The following is a 22,908-nucleotide window of genomic DNA, read 5'->3' on the forward strand; positions in this document are numbered from 1 at the left end:
GTTACTATTGGCTCCCTCTTAATAATATGCTTATGCCTACATCTCTAAATATATTAAGAAATCAAATAGTACTTTTTGGCATTCCCTATATAAGAAGAAAAAAAAAATTAATGTACATATATTGGACACCTTTGTTTCTGTCTACCAATATCTCTTGTAGAAACTGAACCTGTCTCTCAGGTAACTACCCCACCCCCAGTCACAGATGCGAGTGCTAGACAGGCTCAATCTAGAAGGCACTGCTTCTCCTGGGCCAGTTCTATATCTTAGTAGACTAAACTAAGGAATGTGTGTGTATTATATAATAAAGAAACCTAATAAAAGCTTTGTAATAAATATACAAACATAGTCACCCATTGATCTCTACATTTTTTTCTTTATCTGTCTCTATATATCTTGAAATACATTACAATGAAATGTCCAATTTTAACTCATGTGCACAGTTTTTCTAGAATAAACAAACTGAGGGTGTATTTATACAGTAGAATACTTAGAAATCAAAGGGATGAACTATTGATAAATGCAACAACCTGGTTGGATCTCAAGAACATTATGCTGAATGATAAGAAGCCTTATGAAAAAGAATACGTGTGATCTGATTTCATTTATGTAAAGCTCTAGAAACAGTGACTGAAATCTAAGGTGAAAGAATAAAAACAGTGGCTGCCTTTTGAATGGGGAGGAGTGGAGAAGAAGCATATGAGAACTCCATGGTAGCGCTGTAAACCTTTACAGGTGCTTGGGTTACACAAGTTATCTATCTGTCATAACTCATCCAACAGCACTCTTAATATCTGTACACTGCACTACAAGTATTCTTTGACTTCTCACAGGGTTCTGCTTCCACAACTCCATTGAGAGTCGGGTCTGATGAAGTCAAATTTCTCTTCTTCTTTTTTAAAAGAGTTCTCAGTATAGGCTGCTATGTGGTAGTGCTTTGAACAATAAATCATGACACTGAACATCTGTGAGTGAATATCTCATCAACAAATTACGTGCAGCAGTCTTGTGTGAAGTGTGTGTTGCTAGCGATAAGATGTATAAAAGCAGTCAGACCCCACACGGCTGTTAAGTGTGGTTTGTCTCCTCATAATCTGAACTATCTGTATGATGGGGATTCAAAACATTTGTGGAGAAATGGAATTCAAAGATAATGAAAAATTTCCACTAATTTTTGAGGCCCTCTCACATACGCAAATGTTAGTTAAAAAGAATAAAAAAGGTTCATTTTGAACCCCAGTTAATGGCACACATGTGGAGGTACTGAAAGGAGAGTACACTGATGTATGCAATTCACCTTGAAATGCATCAAACATTTGATGGACTTATAATAGACAAAGGGATGGAAAGATGAATAGATATGTGATAAGCTGTTAATAATAGAATCTAGGCATTATATGTATTGGTTTCTACTATACAATTATCTTAAACCTTTCTGGATATCTGAAAACTTTACAATGAAATGCTGGGAAAATATAGAGTGATACAAATTATGATTATATTGCATATTATTATTATTTTCAAAAGACATGAAACTGTTACAAAGATCAGTCATATTAAGTCAGAGAGAAAATCTCAGATTCAAAGATCAGAAATCACATATCTAGCACATAATTAAATTTATAATTAATAAAGAAAGACAGAAAAAAACCCTCTGGATATAGAAAATCACTTCAAAAATTATTTCTAAATAAACAGAAAATAAAATAAATTATGTAAAAAAGAACAAAAATAAAAACATTCTACATGAAAACACATAACAACTAAATTAATTAATAAAGTTAAAAGTAAAATTAATAAAACAAAAAACAGTCCTGGTCACTATGTCTTATTACGATTTTTGGAAAGGACCAATGAAAAACAATCTTTGACAGCTTAATCAAAAAGAAGAACAAGAAATAAACTGAAAGAAAGTATTGCCAATACTAGAAATAAAAACAAAATCAAAGTATATTGAAATAAAATATAGCAAATATATGAATATATAGAACATACACTAAAAATTAAACTTAAAACCTAGACAAAAATGAATGATTTTCTGAGAAAGTAAATTGCCAAAAATGGCTTAAAGTAGTAGAAAACTGAAATAGACCAATAACAACAGAAATAATAGAAAGTGTACACAACTATTTCCTAAAAAGATGTTGCCTTCAAATGGTTTTAAACAAGAGATCTATCAAAACTCCAAAGAACATATATATTTCCTATTACGTAGGATGAAAAGAGCACAGCAGATTTTTTTTAGGCTGTTATAACTGGATCCCATATATAACAAGCTGTTACAACAACATCCATATAAATGGAGAAAAGATTGAAGGAGCATCTTTGTACTAACTCCAAGACAGATTTGTTTGTTCTTCTGTTATTTCATGGTACTTTCAGTATCTCTGCCACCACAATACTTCAAATGCATCAATTCTTTTTGGTTCCTCCTAATCCACTGTCCAGTTTTCAAATGCATACGATGCGATTGAAAATATCATGACTTGGGTCCGGTGCACCGAAAGCCTTAAACTGACACCTTTGCACTTGAACAGTTTAAAGTGGTCTTTGACTGCAGATTTGCCCAATGCAATAAATCCTTTGATTTTTAACTGTGGATCCACGTAAAACGAAAGCCTTGGTGACTTCAATATTTTCTCCATTTATCATGATATCTACTGGTCCAGTTGTGAAGATTTTTATTCTATGTTGAGGTGTAAACCATACTGAAGGATGTATTCTTTGACCTTTAACAGTAAGTGAGCAACGCCCTCCTTGCTTTCAGCATGCAAGGTTGTGCCTTGTACGTATTTCAGGTTAATGAGTCTTCCTCCAATCCTGACTCTGCATTTTTCATCAAGTCCAGCTTCTCAGATTATTTCTCAGCATACAGATGAAATACATATGGTGAAAGGATACAACTTTGATGTTTACTTTTCCTGATTTTAAACCTCGCAGTAATCCCTTGTTCAAATGACTGCCTTACGCACAGGTTTCACATGAGTACAATGAAGTGTTCTGGAATTCTCATTGTTCAACATTTTATCAATAGTTTGTTATGATCCAAACAGTCACACATCTATGAAAAGTTAATAAAACGTAAGTAAACCTCTTTCTGGAGTCCTATTGTAACCCAATAGGGTAAGCACTGGACTGCTAACCTCAAGACTGGTGGTTCAAGCCCACCAGCTACTCCTCAGAAACCCTATACAGGGTGGCTATGAGTTGGATTAACCCAACAGCACTTAACAACAAATATCTTTCTGTTGTTCTCTGCTTTCAGCCAAAATCCATCTGACATCAACAATGGTATCTCTTGTTCTACATCCTCTTCGGAATCCAGCTTGAATTATTTCTGGCAGCTCCAGAATTATCTTCAACAAAATTTTACTTGTGTGTGACACTGATGATATTGTTCGATAATTTCTGCATTCTTCCAGGTCACCTTTATTAGGAATGGGCACAAATATGGGTCTCTTCCAGTAGGTTGGCCACGTAGCTGTCATCCAAATTTCTTGGCACTGACTAATGAGTGTTTCTAGTGCTGCATTAGTTTGTTAAAATATTTCAAATTTGTAGTCCATCAAATTCCTAGAGCCTTGTTTTTCACCAGTGCCTTCAGTGCAGCTTGGACTTCCTTCAGATCTCATATCTTCTCATGGTATGTCCCAATAAAAATTAAGCCCTCTCTTTCTGAATGAACCCTAATTAACAGTAACTGAGCTCCACTATTGTTAGGATTCTATCATACCCTCTTCTCCTCTTTTCCAGAGACTGGTTCCTTCTGATAACATGAAGAAAATACATGAGACAAAGTCTCATCATCCTTGCTTTTAAGGAGCATTCTGGCTGTACTGACTCCAAAACAGATTTGATTGTTCTTCTGGCAGTCCACAGTGCTGTCAAGATTCTTTGCCAACACCAAAATTCGTATGCACCAAGTCTTCTCTGGTCTTTCGCATTCATTTTCCAGCTTTGACGTGTACATGATGCTGCTGTTGTTTGTTATGTGCTGAGCTGATTCTGACTCATGGCAATCCTGTACAGGGTTTCCAAGCAGTGGCTTGTTTAAGTCTGAACTGCTGACCTTACGGTGCAAAGTGACCTTGTGGTCCAGTGCTTTCTTCCACGCATAGGAGGCGATTGAAAAGATCGTAGCTTGGGTAAGGCACACCTAAGTCCTCAAACTGACTCAAAATGGTTATATGCTGACCAACTCTTATAAACTATTAATGATATAAGTATTCTATAAAGTTTTTCTTTTTAAAGACACCTTACATTTTTTATTGTGTATAGTCTTAAAGTGTTATTTTACCTTGATATAGTCATTCTAAATTATATTTATACTTCTATCTGGATATAATAATACTATGAAAGTTATTAATTTATTTTTATCCTGAATTTACTGTTGCATAACTTTGGGCAAGTTACTTCATTCCTCTAGGACTTTCTTTCCTTATTCCATTTTCACAGAGTTGTTACAAGGAATAAATGAATCAACATATGCAAAGAGCCACAGTCAGCAAGTGTTACCTATTACTGTAAACATTAATTTGGGCACTCAGCCATACTACTTAATTGATTTCTCTTGTTTCTACTAGTTTTTCCCTTGATGCTCTTTGGAGGATTATAATTTTTATTTTCTATATCATAGTTTTGATTGGACCTGTTTTGAAGGCACCCTAATCATAATTTGGATGATTTTGTTACTACCTGTTAAATTTTTTATTTCTCTTTTAGAATTTCAATGGCTAATAATTCAAGATGAGTCCTGGGATGGCACTGTAGAAGAAAACACTGGACCGCAAGGTCAGTTTGAACTACAAAATTGATGGTACAAACTCACCAGCTGCTCCTCAGAAGCCTTACACAGGGTTGCTAAGAGTCCGAACTGACTTGATGCCACTTAACAACAACAATCATTCCAGAGCAGTGATAAACAAACAAAAAGTAGTTATCTGATGAATTTCTCACTTCTGACAGGCAACAATAATTTGTCTACTTCACACCCTGTGGCATATCTATGGGATATACGTATTTACCTTACCAAGAAAAGAACGCTAGGCATTCCTCAAATTGAGGCACTTCGATTGTTTCTTGATTTTGTCACTATTACAAATAAATGCAAAAGACATCATCTTTATGTATAAGTATTTGGGCACAATTTGGGTTGAGATAGGAAGTGAACTTCCTGAGCGCCTAATCACATTCTCTAATCTAAATTGTGCTCAAGTGGAACCTGTCTCTAAGACTCCACCAATCCTTAAGCCCAGGTCAGGGGCTTTCTCAGTGTCTCTACTGGGAGTATTTTTGAGAGGAGAAAGATACGATTTTGGTATACTAAGAGCTATTATAGGAGCTCCAGTAGCATAGTGGTTACGAGTCGGGTTTCCAACCTCAAAGTCAGCAGTTCGAAACTAGTAGCGGTTGCGCAGGAGAAAGATGAGGAGTTCTGCTCCCATAAAGATTTATAGCCTCGGAAACTCCGTGCAGGGTCCCTATGAGTCGGAACCGACACCACAGTACTTAACAACAACAACAAGAGCTATTGTGCAATTACACTAACATCTGAGTGTGAAATCTAAATTCTCTTCTCTAGCGTTGCACTAGGAATAATCCTGAAAGAGGGCTCCTCAGAATAGGCACCAGTACAACCTGGCCTCACCAGCCCCTGATTATGTTACAATAAGGTTTCTCAGTCTCAGCACTGCTGACAGACACGATTGATCAAATCATTCCTTGGCGTGGGCAGCTGTCTTCTGCACTGTAGGATGTTTAGCAGTATCACTGTTCTGTACCACCTAGATGCCAGGAGCACTTTTGGACCAAGTTGTGACAAAAACAGAAATCTCCCTGTTGTTGTTGTTGTTACATGCCGTGGAGTAGGTTCCGACTCATAGCGACCCTGTGCAGGGTTTCTGAGGCTGTAAATCTTTACGGGAGCAGAAAGCCTCATTTTTCTCCTGCGGAACAGCTGGTAGTTTCGAACTGCTGTCCTTGCGGTTCGCAGCCCAATTCGTAACCACTACGCTACCAGAGCTCTCCCTGTTGTTGTTGTTGTTAAGTGCCGTCGAGTCGGTTCCGAGAGCTCTCCCTAGACACGGCCAAATGTCCCCTGGTTGAAACCACTGATTTAGGCATTGGACTTTAATAAAGCTCATGATCACAGCCACAAACTGATGGTTCAAATGGACTTCTATTCTAGGCAGAGAAGAGGAAACGAAAACTAAAAGATAAAAAGGAATACTCACTTTGCTTTATAAGGTGAATCAGAACCAGAATTTCTTGTTTCCATTAAACTCTCATATTCTTTGGCCCTAAAGAGAAAAAAGTTTTATCTCTTGTTAGTTATTTTCTGATATTTTTTATAATACATAAAAATCTTGGCTATGATTTTATTCTTATAGAAAAAAACGTGTGCTGTTAGAGTGATAAATCAGCAGTATTACCGCATTCATTCCAACACTGATTTCTTAAATGGCTTCTTTGTAAAATTATGAAATTTTTTCACAGAAGACTGAAAAACATTATATTCTTATCGAATAACATACAGTTTTATAAAAGAAAATTTTGAATTTGCAAATCCTGTTTACAATGACATTTTCCAAAAAGATTAGAATCATGGTCATTAAATTTAAAAGGATATTAAATTCGTACATGGAAGGTGAGCTGGCTAACTATGTACTTCAATAGAGAGAGAAAGACGAGGTAAGTCCAAAATATTTTGCTGCTCTACTGGGGTCCTGAAAGTCTGTGAATGGCCATCTAAGGTTCATCCATTGGCCCCTCTGTGTCTGCACAAAAGAGTGATGAAGACACAAGGAAACAGTAATTCCAATGGGATAACGGACCGTGTGAACATCTGTCTGCATGACCATGAGACCAGAAGAATTCAATGGTACCCAGCTACCACTTCCAACTTTCAAAGGGATCACATGAGAAGGTCCCGGATAGAGTGGTAGGAAAATGTAGAACAAAACACAAAATCATAAAAGAAAGACCAGACTTACTGATTTGGACAGAGACTGGAGGAACCTCTGAGACTATGGCCCTCAGTTGCCCTTCAGGTTTGGAAATGAACTCACCATCATGGCTCAATTCTCAGACAACAGACAGGTTTATAAGGGGCACAATACCACTAGGGAGGTTCACACATCTTAGAATAACCAACCATTTGAGATCAGGAGGACACCATTTACCCAAGGACAAAGTTCAGAAGGATTAGGAAAGAAGGAGGAACATAAACTGAAAACACAAGGGTGAAGAGGAATGAGGGGATTGCAATCAATGAGATGAAATAAAATCTGTATGAAGTGTTGACTATAAAACTGATTATCTGCACCAATTCACAATGTAAAGTTAAAAAACAAAAACAAACGTATTGCTACTAGTGCTCCAGCTCAAAAGGAAATATCACAATTCAGTTTTGATGATGGATTTCTAGGACAATGATCCAATGTATCAATATTTAAAATTTTATCAGTAGAGTGTTGTACATTCTTTTTCTTTCCTCTTTAACCCCATGCCATCTCGGGGATACTCCGCAGCCAGAATAGAATGCAGGGTATCTGCTTCACTCTTCGTTAGTCTTGTCACCAGGGATCAAATTTTTCAAAGAATTTGCTCTTTCAGGCCTCTAATTGCTTGTTTTCGATTTATAAAAATGGGCCCTGGTGACACAGTGGGTTAAGTGTTGGACTGCTAAAGGAAAGGTCGGTGGTTCGAACCTATCAGCCACCTAATGGGAGAAAGGGGACAGTCTGCTTCCAGTAAGATCTACAGCCTTGAAATCTCAAGGGAGCAGTTCTACTCTGCCTGATGTGGTTAATGTGAGCCAGAACCAATTCAACAATAGCGGGTATCTTTATAAAGATATAACATGCAGTAAGTGGCTTTTTGTTAAATAAAAGTAAGTGTATCTGTCCTATTTCCCATGAAAGATACGTTAATATGTTCTAGCTCCTTGAGTTGTTTCTACTTCTACCGGCAACAAAATCATTTAAAGCTAATATTTTATTCTGAGTAAAACTCTTGATATATTCTCTAAATTTCATGTTCTCACTGTTACAAATTTCAAGTAGTCTGCAATTTCAATTTTGATTTACTGCTGAACAAGTTTAACTTTAAATCATGTTTTCTCTCCCTCCCCACAGCCCCCAAAGAAGCTAAAATTGTGTTTCACAAATTTTAACGTTTCTCCCCTATTTGGGGCCAGTTTTATTATAATTTACATGCAAAAATTTTAAATTTCAAGTGTACAATTTGAGGAATGTTCACAACTGAGTATACCAATCCTAGCAAAAGCACAATCATATTATAGACCATTTCCACCACCCTACAAAATTCTCTCTTGACTCTTTGCAGAAAGTTTCTTCCCCCTATCCTCTTGCCTCGGAAGTCCTGGTGTGGTGCTGTGTAATGAGCCAGACTGCAAAGTCATATGAACTGCAAGGTCAGTGGTTCAAGCTCACCAGACGCTCCTCGGAAACCCTATACAGGGTCACTATGGGTCGGAACCAACTCGATGGCACTTAATAACAGTAACAACAACATCCTCTTGCCTCTAGCAACCACTGACCTGCTTTCTAACACTATATATTTCAACTAACTAGAATTATACACAGTATTGTGTGAGTGCATCCACTTAGTATAATACTTTCAAATTATTTCATACTGTTTTATACATTAAAGTTTGTTGCTTTTCATTGATTAGTTAGGATATGTTACAATATGTGTATTCATTCACCAACTCGGAATTTGTTTCAATTTGGGGCTATTAAGAATAAAGTTACTGAGAACACTAGCATACAAATTTTTGTACAGGCAAATGTCTTCACTTCTCTTGGATATATACCCAGGAGTGAGACTGCTGGGCCACATGACAAACAAACCTTAACTATGAGGAGAATTACCAAAATATTATTTAAATGGTCATTCCATTTTACATTCCTACCAGCAAATGATGCAAGTTCCAGAAGCTTTATGTGCTTGCCAATACTTGATATGGTCAGTCTTTTAAATGAGCTAGCCCATGGAACTGTGATGGTATCTCACTGTAGTTTTACCGTGCATTTTACTAATGGTTAAGGATATTAAGTATCTTTGGTGGTGGTAGTGATGGTGGTGACGTATCATAGAGTTGGTTCTGACTCACAGCAACCTTGTGCAGGGTTTCCAAGACTGAATCTTTACGGAGGCAGAAAGTCTCATCCTTCCCCCATGGGGCGGCTGGTAGATTCTACCTGTTGACCTTGAAGGTAGCTGCCTAGCTAGTAATCCACTACAGTACCAGCACTACTTTGTTGTTATTGTTGTTGTTAAGTGCTGTGGAGTGAATTCTGACCCATAGCAACCTTGTATAGGGTTTCCAAGGAGTGGCTGGTGAGTTTGAACTGCCAACCTTGCAGTTCAAACCAACTTTGCAGTCCAGCACATTAACCCACAGTGCCACACCAAGACCCTAGGGCTACTTTAACTTTAAATATGGTTATTTGCTGCTAATATATATTTTCTGGTGAAATGTCTGTGTAATTATTTTCTCTATTCAAAAACAAGGTAATTTTATTTCCAGTGTTTAGACAGTAAGGTATGGTTTTGGTTTATGTTTTGTTATAAATTTATTGAAAGTGCAGATAACACATCATCTCCACTTTTTCAGCGCTACTCTTCTGAGGACTAAGATATGCCTGGTGTTGTACTGCAGGATAAGCACTGAACTGTAAGGTTGATTTGAACCCTAGGGCTGGCGGTTCAAACTCATTAGCTGCTCATCAGAAACCCTACGTAAGGTTTCTATGAGTTGGAATCTACAACGGCATTTAACAACAAGGTGTGCCTGACTCAAACCATGGTATTTTCAATTGCTTCACATACATGTAAAAGCTGAACAATGAATGAATAAGACCACCAAAGAACTGATGTATCTGAATTATGGTGGTGGCTAAGAACACTGAATGTACCATAGACTGCCAGAATGAAGAAATTGGTCTTAGAACAAGTACAGCCAGATGCTTCTTAGAGGTGAGGATGGTTGAGACTTCATCACAACATGTTACCAGGAGGAACCAAGGAGCTCTGGTAGCGTAGTGGTTACGAATCAGGCTGCGAACGTCAGGGTCAGCAGTTCAAAACTACCAGCTGTTCCACGGGAGAAAGATGAGGCTTTCTGCTCCCATAGATTTACAGCCTCGGAAACCCTGTACAGGGTCGCTATGGGTCGGAACCGACTCCACGGCACATAACAACAACATCAGGAGGAACAAGTTCCGAGAGAAGGACATTATGTTTGGTAAAGTATGGTGTTGTTGTTAAGTGCAGTCAAGTCAGTTCCTACTCATAGTGACCTGTATTGGGTTCCCAAGGAGTAGCTGGGAAGTTTGAACCACTGACCCTATGGTCCAAACTTACTTTGTGCTCCAGTGCTGCAGTACCATACCAGGACTCCACTGGTAAAGCATGGTGGTGGTGGTGGTTATGTGCCGTGGAGTTGATTCTGACTCATAGCAACCCTGATAGGGTTTCCGAGGCTGTAAGTCTTTACGGGAACAGAAAGCCTCTTTTCCCCAAGGAACCGCTGTTAGTTTTCAACAGCTGACTGTGAGATTAGCAGCCCAATTCATAACCACTATGCTACCAGAGCTCCTTTGGTAAAATATGTTGTTAAGCACCATGGAGTCATGACCCTACCCTGCACAGGGTTTCCGAGGCTGTAAATCTTTATGGGAGCAGAAAGCCTCATCTTTCTCCCGTGGAACGACTGGTATTTTCGAACTGCTGACCTTGAGGTTAGCAGGCCAGTTCATAACTACTACGCTACCAGAGCTCCTTTTGGTAAAATATAGGGTCAGCAAAAAAGATAAAGACCCTGAGCAAGACGGACTGACACAGTGGCTGAAACAACAGGCTCAAACACAGGAAGGATTTGTGAGGACAGGGCAGGACCAGGCAGTGCCTCGTTCTGTTGGACGCAGAATTGCTATGAATTAGAACTGCATTCTGTCTGAAGACATCACTGTGTGACATGTAAGTCTAAATTCAACTTGTGACTGCTATTCAAATGCTCTATGTCTTCACCTGTGTTTGAATACACTTACATTCTGCGTGGACATTAATACCGCTTTAGCTTTGTTTGTTTGCTTAGATTTACTTGATAATAGCTATGCTCATTATTTTACTATGCCCTTCTGCTTTAGGTGTTTTGTTTTGTTCTTTTTCTTAAACAAACGACATAAAGCTAGATTTTTACGCTTGTTGATTCAATGGGGAATTTTTAAATGGCAATTACGTACCTCTTTTTATATGCATCCATAAGGTACAGTACACACCAAACTCAGCATTCTCAGGCGGCTGGGGAAGCAGTTTTAGTCCACTCTCCATGTTGTGCAGTTATCGCTGCTATCGACTTTCAAACATTTTCCACAAAAAGAAACAGCTACTCTGCATTCCTCCTGCCTCCGACCTCTAACCACTACTAACCTGTTTTCTGTCTCAAGAGATCTGCCAATTTGGGACATTTAAAATAAACAGACTCAGACAGTATATGGCCTTTTGTGTCTGGCTTCTTTCACTTATAAACGTTTGCAGCCTATGAGTCATTCCTTTTCATGGCTGAATAATTTTCCAGTGTATGATTATGCTACATTTTTTTTTGCCTATTCATCAGTTGATGGGCATTTGGATGGTTTCTACTTTGTTGTTGTTAAGTGCCATAGAATCGATTCCGACCCATAGCGATCCTGTATAGGGTTTCTAAGGAGCAGCTGGTGAGCTTGAACCACTGAACTTGCCATTCTGACGCATTAGTCCACAGCACCACACCAGGACTCCTTCTACTTTGTGGGTATAAGTAATTATATTGTTATGAATATTCTTATTTGAGTTTGCATATGTTTTCAATTTTTTCTGGGTAGATAATTAGGAGAATTGCTGAGTCATATGGTAATTCTATGTTAAACTTTTTGAGGAACCACCAAACTTTTCCTCAGTGGCTGCATTATTTTTATATTCACGCCAGCAATGCACGAGAGTTCTAATTTCTCCACATATATGCTGATGCTATTTATTTTCCATTCTTTAAAACTATAATCATCTGAGTGTATAAGAGGGGTACTACTGTATGGCTGTAGTATAAGCACTAGACTGCTAACTACAATGTTGGCGGTTCAAACCCATCAGCTGTTCTTTGGAATCCCTATCCAGGGTCACTGTGAGTCAGAACTGACTCCCGAGCACTGAACAATAAAGTGAGTGAGAAGAGTTATCTCAGTGTACGGTGATTAGCATTTCTAGGATGAGTAACAGTGCTGAACATTTTTTTAATATACTTGTTGGTCATTTGTATATCTAACTCAAGAGAAATATCTATTCAAGTCCTTGGCCCATTTTTAACTGAGATGTTTGTCTTTCTGTAGTTAAGATGTAAGAATTCTTTATATATTACAGATGCTGGACCCTAATCAGTAATATGATTTATAAATATTTCTCCCATTCTATGGGCTGTATTTTTATTTTCTTAATGGTATTTTTTTCAGGACAAATGCTTTTAATGCTGATGTAGCATAATGGATCAATTTCTCTTTCATTTTTAGGTTTGTGTTCAGTAAGGCCATCTATTTTTTCTCTTTCTAAACTTCATTTATTGACCAGATCTTCCATGTTCTTTTCTTCTCATTTAAATCAGTTGTTCTCAACCAAAAGAGTTCACCATCCTAACAACTTCAAGTGAGGACAACTTGATTTTTCTTTTTATTACACTTACATTCCCTCTCCCCACACCAATTTGACAGAATTAACTACAACCTCCTCCACTATAACATTAAATAGAGGCACAATGGCACATGTGTCCTTGTCTTGAAACGGTTCCCTTTCAACAGTTCACCTAAGATATTTGTGCTGAGGTTTTAGTTTATATCTTTTAACAAGACAGTTACTTTGCTACATTTTTCCCTTGAATGGGTATAATGCTTTTCATAAACCTACTAAGAGAATAATAATTTTTCATCTTATTCTAATAATATGGTAGATTATAACGATTTATTTTCAAATATTCAACCTATTTTGTATTCCTGAAATAAACATAACTTTTTTAAAGGAATGTGAACAACATTAACAACGAGAAATTATAGGTTATGGATATATTTTTTAAGCTATGTTGCTGTTGTTAAGTGTTGTTGAGTCAGTTCGGACTCATAGCAATCGTCTACAGATAGGGTTTCCAAGTAGAGGCTCGTGTCTATAGTTTTAATTATGTTGTTGTTGTTGTTGTTGTTGTGAAGTGCCGTTGAGTTGGTTCTGACCCATAGCGACCCTGTATAGGGTTTTCGAGGAGAAGCCGGTGAGCTTGAACCGCCAACCTTGCAGTTCAAACGGCTTTGCAGTTTGGCACATTAACCCACAGCACCACACCAGGACTCCATTTTTAATTATAGGCATTCATTAATTTGTTGAGTTCTTTTAAAAACATATCTAGTGTAATTCTAAATTTTGTAAGTACTTAGTATGTAAGGCACAATCCACATGAATTAATTAACTTACTCTCATAATAAACCTATAAGGTAGACAGCCATATTATAAAGGAGAAAACTGAGGCATCAAAGATTAAGAAGCTTGCTCAAGGCCTGGAGATATAGATGGTGTCAAACCAAGATTATTTAGAGGTATATGCTAATAGAAAATACCTGCCTTGCTTTAAAAAAAGAAGAAAAACAGAATAAAGAAAAAATAAGAATAAAAAAATGTTTCTTTTGCTAGAAAGGGACTTTTTCATACACAACAATAAAAAACCAGATCATATACTGAAATGGGATTTCACTTTTAACAGAATTGAGTTGAATTGAATTATCTATAAGCAGATTATCTAAGGACACCTTTTCCTTCCAAATTCTTGCTTAAATATTCTCTCCACACCATCTTGGCAGGACCCTGGAAGGCAGGCATGAGCAGAAACGAGAAATAAAGGCTCTGAGGTCAAAGTAACTGTGCTCCAGCACAGGAGAACGTTGGACTGTTGTAAATACCAAGTGCAACCCGAGAAAAGTGCAACATGATAAAACTGGAGAGTCCGATCTGGAAGGGAAATGGAATACCCCTTCTGAGATGGTGATGGGGGACAACATCATCACCATCCTCTTTAGAAGTTACTTCACCTAAAAGAAAAGCAGGGAGTCCTGGTGTGACACCATAGGATAAGCAGTGGACTGCTAACCACAAGGTTGATGGTTCAAACCCACCGGCCACTTGTAGGAAACGCTGTACAGGGTGACTATGAGTCGGAATCGACTTGACAGCACTTAACGAGAAGATAAGTAGGATAATGTTAGCCTCATAGAATTATTATAAGGAATAAATGAGGTAATGGTTAAGATACATGGTCCAGAGAAGAGTCAAATAAGTATTAGTTCTCTTTATGCTTGAAGTTTTTATGAAGGCCCAGATGCTGTTACGTGCCCCTGAGTGTGTACCAACTCCCAATGACCCTACATATAGGGGCTGTTGCTCTTATGTGCCCTTGAGTCTGGTCTGACTCATAGCGACCCTCTTTGTTATTTGATGCGAAGGTACATTCATTTTGTTTGCGGTTCTGCGTACTTTATTAAGTCTCCCCCAACCCAGTTGAAAACAGTTGGTTTTATCTTGACATCTACTTTGACTTCCTCACCAGTTGAAAGTTCTACATCTACACTATTCCCTCCTTTTGCTTGGTAGTTGGCTTCATTATAAATTGGTATCTTTTGTTCCCTATTTTCCATTTCATAGGACTGTTTTACTTTAAATTCTTCTATATCTGGATGGAGTTCTGGGTGGTGTTGTCATGTATGGTAATCTCAGGTTACTGTTTGCTATTGTTGGTTGTCAGTCCAAAAATCACCTATTAATCTTTTTTGTAAAGTTGATCTGGTTATTATAAATACTGTTCATGTCTGTTTATCTGGGAATGTCCTAATTCCACAGTTATATTTGCAGGAAAGCTTTGCTGGGTAAATGATTCTTGGTTTACAATTTTTTTCTTTCAGAATTTTGTATATGTCATCCCATTGCCTTCTTGCCTGCATGGTTGCTGCTGAGAAATCAGAGCTTAGTCTTATTGGTTCTCCTTTGTAGGTATTTTTTTTTCTTTTTTTCCCAAGCTGCTGTCAGGATTCTTCACTTGTCTTTGGTTTTGGAAAGTCTGATTATGATATGTCTTGGTGATTTCTTTTGGAATCTATGCTGTTTTGGGGTTTGTTCCACTTCTTGTATGCTTATCTTGTCATTTCTCAATGTTAGGGAAGTTTTCTTCCAATAAGTCTTCCACAAGGCTTCCCAAATGATCAACTTCCTGATGTCATTCCATGGTCTATCTATAGTAGTTCCTTCCAAGGGTCATAATTTTACCCTGATCTACATTTTCAAATATATACTTTTAACATTACCATCTTAATTTTACAAATTTGGATTTTCAGGCTCCAGTTTTCAAACAGTTAGAGATTTTAAGTGCAAGACCGTTACCTAATGTTATTTTCACCATTTGGTTTATTGTCACCAGGGGGCAGTAGAGCTTGATATATACCAACACAGACTCACGAACTAGGCATGGGCAAACAGATTATTTTATTAATTCAGGCATGCAGTGACACGTCAGTCTAAGATTAGATAGATATCTAGATTAGATAATGATTTCTATTACACAAAAACAAATTCTAATAAAAATGGATAATTAAAAATAGACACAGTACTTTATGTACTAGCATCCGTTATATCCCTTGGAGAGCTCAAACCTCACTCACTGTTGCCTCAGCCACAACATCTCCATCTGTGCCCCCTAATTCAATTAAGGATGTTGTCATTATAGCTGGATGCTGTAAGATCACAATAAGAGTTGGTCTTTCTCCATCCATTACACAGAACACCCACAACACTTATATTTGTTTCTCCAAATTGTATCTATATCAAACATTCTGGCATTTAATTTTGATCCTTACTGGATCACTGTCTAATTATTTCATGTGAGCAAGTTTTTTTTAAGTGTGGACACTAAAAAGTCATTTTCCTGGTAAGCCTAGGTTGTATCCAGCTGAAAAATTGTTAAGTGCTACCAAGGAAGTTCTGACTCATAATGGCCCTATACAGGGTTTCTAAGGAGTGGTTGGTGAGTTTGAACTGCCGACCTTGTGGTTCAAAATGACGTTGAGGTCCAGTGTTTTATCCCACAGCACCACACCAGGACTCCAGTTGAAAGATGGGGAAGTTGAACTAGTTAAATAAACTCTTAGAAGTCTTTTTTAGCTCTAAGGTCATTCCGGTAAGCAGTTGGTATCACATTATTGGGCACATAAGAATTATCTGAGAGCATGTTAAAATGTAGATTCCTCACCTAAAACCAAGTGAAGCAGAATCAATAAAGCTAATGCCCAGAAATATACTTTTAACAAGGACCCAGGCAAGATGGACTGGTACAGTGATGCAGGTGGTCTAAGGGCTAAAGTTTAAACATTCGTCCTGTTTCATAATTTCATAGTAATAAAGTCCTGGTGCAGAGCTGTAGGATAAGCACTGGACTGCTAACCACAAAGCTCAAAGCCACCAGCAGCTCCTCAGAAACCCTGAGTTGGAACCAAGTGGACAGCACTAAACTACAACAATAAAGCAACATAATGACCGCCATCACTATTAAGTTCTTTCTTATGTACAAGGCTATCAGTTCTTAGAATGTGAGCTAGGGGTCTGAGAGCGATTTTCACGAAGTCCAAACTTTTTACTCTGTCATTTTCTTACAAGCAAACAATATAGTTAAAGGTACATGACATGTGTTCTCACAACAGACTGGATGCAGACACAGAAGTTAGAATCCAGCTGTGTTTATTAAGTCAGACGTTAAAGGAATATGCAAAATTGTAAAATACTGTCACTCTTTTCACTGATTTTTTTTGTTTAAAAATTTACTTTTCGAATAACTGTTATTCGTATGAATAAGCAAAGGTTGTACGATTGCTATTTTTAAATTATTTAGTAAATATTTTTTTTAAATCTCAGTTAAAATTGCTAGTATAATAAATATTGGTAGTATATTATGTACATAACAAAAAGCTCTTTGGGATCCTCGATCACTGTTTAAAGTAAAAGAGGTACAACAACCAGCGAGTTTGAGAACGTGTATAGATATAATGAGTTCGTTTTAGCAGCCTGGTGTGGCACTGTGATCAGCAATGAATTGCTATCCACAAGGTCAGCAGTTCAAACCTATCTGCTGCTCCTTAGAAAGCAGAGGGTCATTGAAAGTCAGAACCAACTTGACTTCACTTAAAAACAAATGAGTTGATTTATACACGTTATTAGATCTTATCACTACCTGCCCCCCAAAAAAACTTGCAATGGTTTCCACAGCCCTCAGGAAAAAACCCTAAGTGACTTGTTGTTATGTGCCGTGGAGTAGGTTCCAATTCATAGCGACCCTGTACAGAGTTTCCGAGGCTGCAAATCTTTACAGGAATAGAAAGCCTCATCTTTCTCTCGCGGAATAGCTGGTAGTTTCAAACTGCTGACCGTGAGATTAGCAGCCCAATTCGTAACCACTATGCTACCAGAGCTCCTTCCTAAATGACTTACTGGCATCTAAAAACAATATACTTAACTTTTTTCTAATTACTTTGTTTACTTTATTACTTTTGTTACAAAAGTAACAAAATTAAATTAAGGGGGAAAATATATAAATAAAAGAAAAAGATTTTCCTGATTCCTGCTTTTAAAAGGCACATATACACATACAAGGCCAACATGCAAAAATCTATATTCCCATATATTAGTAACAGAAAAATGAAATGAAAAATACCACTTTTAATATCCTAAAAACCCAGAAAATACTAGGAATAGAATAGTGGTTACGAATCAGGCTGCTAAATCTCACAGTCTGCAGTTCGAACCTACCAGCTGTTCTGCAGGAGAAAGATGAGGCTTTCTGCTCCCATAAAGATTTACAGCCTCGGAAACCCTGTACAGGGTCGCTATGAGTCAGAACCGACTCCATGGCACATAACCACCATCATACACCAAAAATCTTAAAAAGTTACTGAGAGAAACTGAAGAAGTTCTATGCAAATTCAGAGATATATTATTATTGTGGTTTGTTGTTATGTGCCATCGAGTCAGTACCAGCTCACAACAACCTTACTCATAAGAGAATGAAACGTGGTCCTGGTCCTGCGCCAACCTCACAATCATTGCTATACTTGAGGCCACTGCTAATGCCATTGTGCTAATCCATCTAGTTGGGTATCTTTCTCTTTTTCACTAACCCTTCACTTTGCCAAGCACAATGTCCTACTCAAGGGAATGGTCCCTTCTGATAATACGTCCCAAGTATGAGAAATGAAGTTTGGCCATCCTGGCTTCTAAGGCGCATTCTGGCTGTACTTCTTCCAACACAGATTTATTGGTTCTTTTGGCATTCCATGGTATTTTCAATATTCCCCCCTCCAATACCATAACTCAAATGTATCAGTTCTTCTATGATCTTCTTTATTCATTGTCCAACTTTTGCATGCAAATGAAGTTATTGAAAATATCATGGCTTGGGTCAAGCACACCTTAGTCCTCACACTGACATCTTTGCTCTTCAACACTTTAAAGAGGTCGTGTGCAGCAGATTTGCCCATAGCAATACAGCGTTTGATTTCTTGACTGCAGCTTTCATGAGTGTTGATGGTTGATTTGAGCAAAATGAAGTCCTTGACAACTTCAATCTTTTCTCCATTTATATGAATCTTATTTATTGGTCCAGTGTTGAGAATTTTTGTTTTCTTTATATTGAGGTACAATGCATATGGAAGGCTGTGGTCTTTGATCTTCATCAGTAAGTATTTTAAGTCCTCCTCACTTTCAGCAAGCAAGGTTGTATCATCTGCATATCACAGATTGTTAAAAGTCTTTCTCCAATCCTGATGCCACACAGTTTCTTCATATAATCTAGCTTTTCGAATTGTCTACTCAGCTACAGATTGAGTAAGTATGGTGAAAGAATATAACCTTGGTGCACACTTTTCCTAATTTTAAAGCATTTGGTGTTCTCATGTTATGTTTGGACAATTGCTTCTTGGTCTAGGTACAGATTATTCACGAGTACAATAAAGCGTTCTAGAATACTCATTCTCTGCAATGTAGTCCTCCATAGCTTGTCATGATGCACACAATTGAAAGCATTGTGTAGTCAATAAAGCACAGGCAAACATCTTTCTGGTACTTTTCGCCTTCAGTCAAGATCCATGTAACCTCAACAATTCAAAAACAACTACAAAATACACTGACAGGGAACTGTTAAGAGTTCAAGTCAGATTTAGATGAGGATGCAGAATGAGAGGTATCCTTGCTGACATCAGAAGGAGCTTGACTGAAAGCAAAGAATTATTATGGTTAGCGATCCAATACTATGAGGGTGTCAAGTCTTCCCCAATTTGATGTAATCCTAATTAAAATTCCAATGATTATTTTTTACTTTTTATTGAGAACTGAGTGAATGTTTACAGACAAGATCATCAGTGTTACATTCAACAGACAGTACACTTAGTTTCATCTCAATTATTACTATCCCTTCCACGGAACAACAATCTTCTGCTTCTTCCCTTTGGCTCCTATTTCCCTTCCACCTACCTTCCCATCCCGTCTCGCTGTGGTCCTTAGGGACATGTTGCCCCTTGATTTTGAATAATTGATCATTCCATCATTCATACTGAGCATATTTTACTAGTATTGTTGTTCCCATGTATCTACCTACTGCTTGGCTGAAAGTTGTTTCCCCTATATACCTATCTACTGCTTGGCTAAAAGTGGGAGTGTTCCTTTCCAGACCTGAATGGGGTCAAGGGCTATAGTCTCAGGTTCCTTCTGTCTCTTTCTGAGCTGTAAGCCTAACCTTTTTTTTTTTACCCCTACATAATTTTAAGTTTTATTCCACACATTAAGCAGCACCATCTAGGGCCTTCTCATGTAATCCTGTTCAGGCCGTTGCTAGTGGTAGCTGGGCACCATCTAGTTCTTCTGGTTTCAGGGTCATGGAGACTGACATTCACATGTTCCATTAGTCCACTGGACAAGTTGATTTTAAGCCTTTCAGTTCTTATCACTCCTCTTTCTTTGACACATGGAGAGACCAATAGCTACCCCTTGGATGACCACTCATGAGCTTTGAATATCCCAGACGCTACTCACCAAAGTAGTATGGAGAACACTGTCTTTGTGTACGATGTTGTACCAATTGACCATGCTATCTCCTGAGACTATGGTCTTGAGCCCTCAGGCTCAGCTATTCATAGCCTTAGACATTTGATAATATCTAGTTTTCATCATTCTGCCCGCTGTAGGTACTACCACGTTCACAGTGGTGTTTGCAGGAAAGGTAAATACTCATGTCCCAATTTTCTCTTTCACACTCTTCTATATTTGTGCCACATCAAAACCATTTCCTAATATTTATATGAAAATGTAAAAGATCTTAGATCATCAAAACAATTTGGAAAAGGTAAAACAAAGTTGGAGGATTCCTGTTAACTAATTTCAAGACTTATTATAAAGTCCTGGTATGGCACTGCAGGATAATGCACTAGATTGCAAGGTCAGTTTGAACTGCAAGGTCAATGGTTCAAACCCACCAGTGGCTCCTCAGAAACCCCTATACAGGGTGGCTATGAGTCAGAGGATAGTTTAGAGACATCAGTGGAGTAGAACCAAAGATGGAGATCCACACACTTACAAGGCTGACTCATTTTATTTTAATCAAGGTGTGAAATGAGACTACTATTTCAAAGGAATAGAATAGTATAAAAATGCACACAACTTAAAAATATCTAAGTGGCTATCTTGTTAACCTTAGGGCAGGCTGAAATTTTTCAGGTATAACCCAGAAGTACTAACTATAAAAGAAAATAACTCACAAAATACAAGGCATCAAAATTAAAAAATTGTTGCTTATCAAGAGCTATAATCAAGAAAATGATAGGCAAGCTTCAAACTGAGAGAAAAAAATCTGCAATAAACATAGTTGGTAAAGGACTTGTATCCAGAATATATAAACAACTCAAAAATAAAATGAAAATACAATTTTAAAAGTAGGCTAACAAACTTCATGGCATTGTACATGTAGAAATGGTTGAACTGGTGTGTACTTTGCTGTGTATGCAGATATTCTCAAAACACTGAAAAAATGTTTTAAGAAGGGCAAAAACCTTCAGCAGACCCTTATAAAAGATGATACTGAATGTTCAACAGTCACCAAAGAGAAGCAAATTAAAATCACAACAGGGTACTTTACATGCCCATTAGAATTTATCTAAACTTTTTAAAACTGACAATACCAAGAATTGATGAGATAGAACAATTTCTGGTGAGTGTGAAAAGGTACAACCATTATGGAAAACAGCGTAACAATTCCAATTGTAGGCATTTACCCAATAGAAATAAAAACACATGTCCATACTTAGACTTGATACTTACAAATGTCAAAACTTGATACCTAAATGTCCATTAATAGAAGTTGTTGTTATGTATCGTGGAGTCGGTTCCAACTCATAGCGACCCTGTACAGGGTTTCCGAGGCTGTAAATCTTTACAGGAGCAGAAAGCCCCATCTTTCTCCCGTGGAACAGCTGGTAGTTTCAAACTGCTGACCTTGGGGTTTGCAGCCCGATTCGTAACCACTACGCTACCAGAGCGAGGAGATTTAAAAAAATTGTGGGGTATCCATTCAATGGATACATTCAGCAGTAAAAAGGCACAACTACTGATACATGCAAGAATACAGATAAATCTCAAAAACAGCTCTCTTAGCAAAAAATAAAAAAGCCAGTCACAAATAAGTATAGTTTCATCTGTATGAGTGTCTCTAACAGGAGATGCCAATCTACAATGATAGAAAGCGAATCAGTGGTTGCCAGGGTCAAGGCTGGTACAAGACTGGCTGCCAAGAGGCACAGAACCCTGTGGAGTGATGGAAATGTTCTAACATTTGAAATGAGTGTGAATTACTTGTATGTGCATTTGTCAAAACTCAACAAGTTGTACACTTTAGATCTCTATACTTCACTTAAATAAATTATCCTTAAAAAAAAAGTCAACAGATAGAGGCATATATATGCATAAAAAGATACATATGTCCAGCATTACTTATGGAAAAAATTAAATCAAATCCTGCAGGAAGGCTACATTTAAGCAAAGGTTTAAAGGAGATAAGACAGCTGCTATATGGATGCATATGGAAAAAGAAAATCGCAAATGTAAAAGCCATGAGGTTTTAAGAAGAGAAATGAAGCAGATTCATTCTGGCTGGAGTGTTCAGAAGAGCCTGCAAGGACAGAAAAGAAGGAGTCTAGTATAAATGGTATTAACATTAATCCAGATGAAAGACGATGGAAGCTTGGACCAGGGGGAAGTAGTGGAATTAGAAGTAGTCAGATTTGGAATCTATTTTAAAACCAAGTGAACATTAGTTTTAGTTGAAATGGATGTGAGGGGTGGGAGAGAGAGGTCAAGTGTGGAGTCAATGGTTCTAGCCAAAGCAGTTGCCATTTACTGAGGTAGAGAAGACTACAGGGGCAGAGGATTTGGTTGGGAAAAGAGAAAAGCAGGATTTGTTTTGAACATACTAAACTGACTGATGATCCGCTGCCATCTAGTCAATTCCACACAATATGAATCCATGTGACAAGAAGAACTGCCCCCAAAGGGTTTTCAAGTCTGTAAACTTTACAAAACCTGACTGCTATACCTCTCTTTCTCCCATGAAGCGGTTGGTTGGTTTGAACTGCTGACCTTTCAGTTAGTATCGAGAGCTTATCCATGGCACCACTGGGTCTCCTTTTTGGACATATAAAGTTTCAATAAAATTAGAGATACACAATTGGTAGCCAGTGGCACGTAGAGAATATTTAAAGTCCTAGGACTGGGTGAGCTCACCAGGGCACT

At 37.8% G+C, this 22,908-nt stretch overlaps 1 protein-coding gene across 1 annotated transcript in view; it reads right to left on the reverse strand.

Annotated features, from left to right (window-relative positions):
- The window catches only part of SCAPER (S-phase cyclin A-associated protein in the ER), a 466,531-nt gene that overhangs the window by 259,055 nt on the left and 184,568 nt on the right, over positions 1-22,908 (reverse strand). The window contains exon 21 of the mRNA XM_006866457.1: positions 6,234-6,299. Within this exon, the coding sequence (XP_006866519.1) occupies positions 6,234-6,299 (66 nt within the window). The remainder of the gene's footprint in view (positions 1-6,233; positions 6,300-22,908) is intronic.

This window comes from Chrysochloris asiatica, unplaced genomic scaffold (assembly GCF_000296735.1).
Source record: "Chrysochloris asiatica unplaced genomic scaffold, ChrAsi1.0 scaffold00092, whole genome shotgun sequence".
Taxonomy (NCBI): Eukaryota; Metazoa; Chordata; class Mammalia; order Afrosoricida; family Chrysochloridae; genus Chrysochloris; species Chrysochloris asiatica.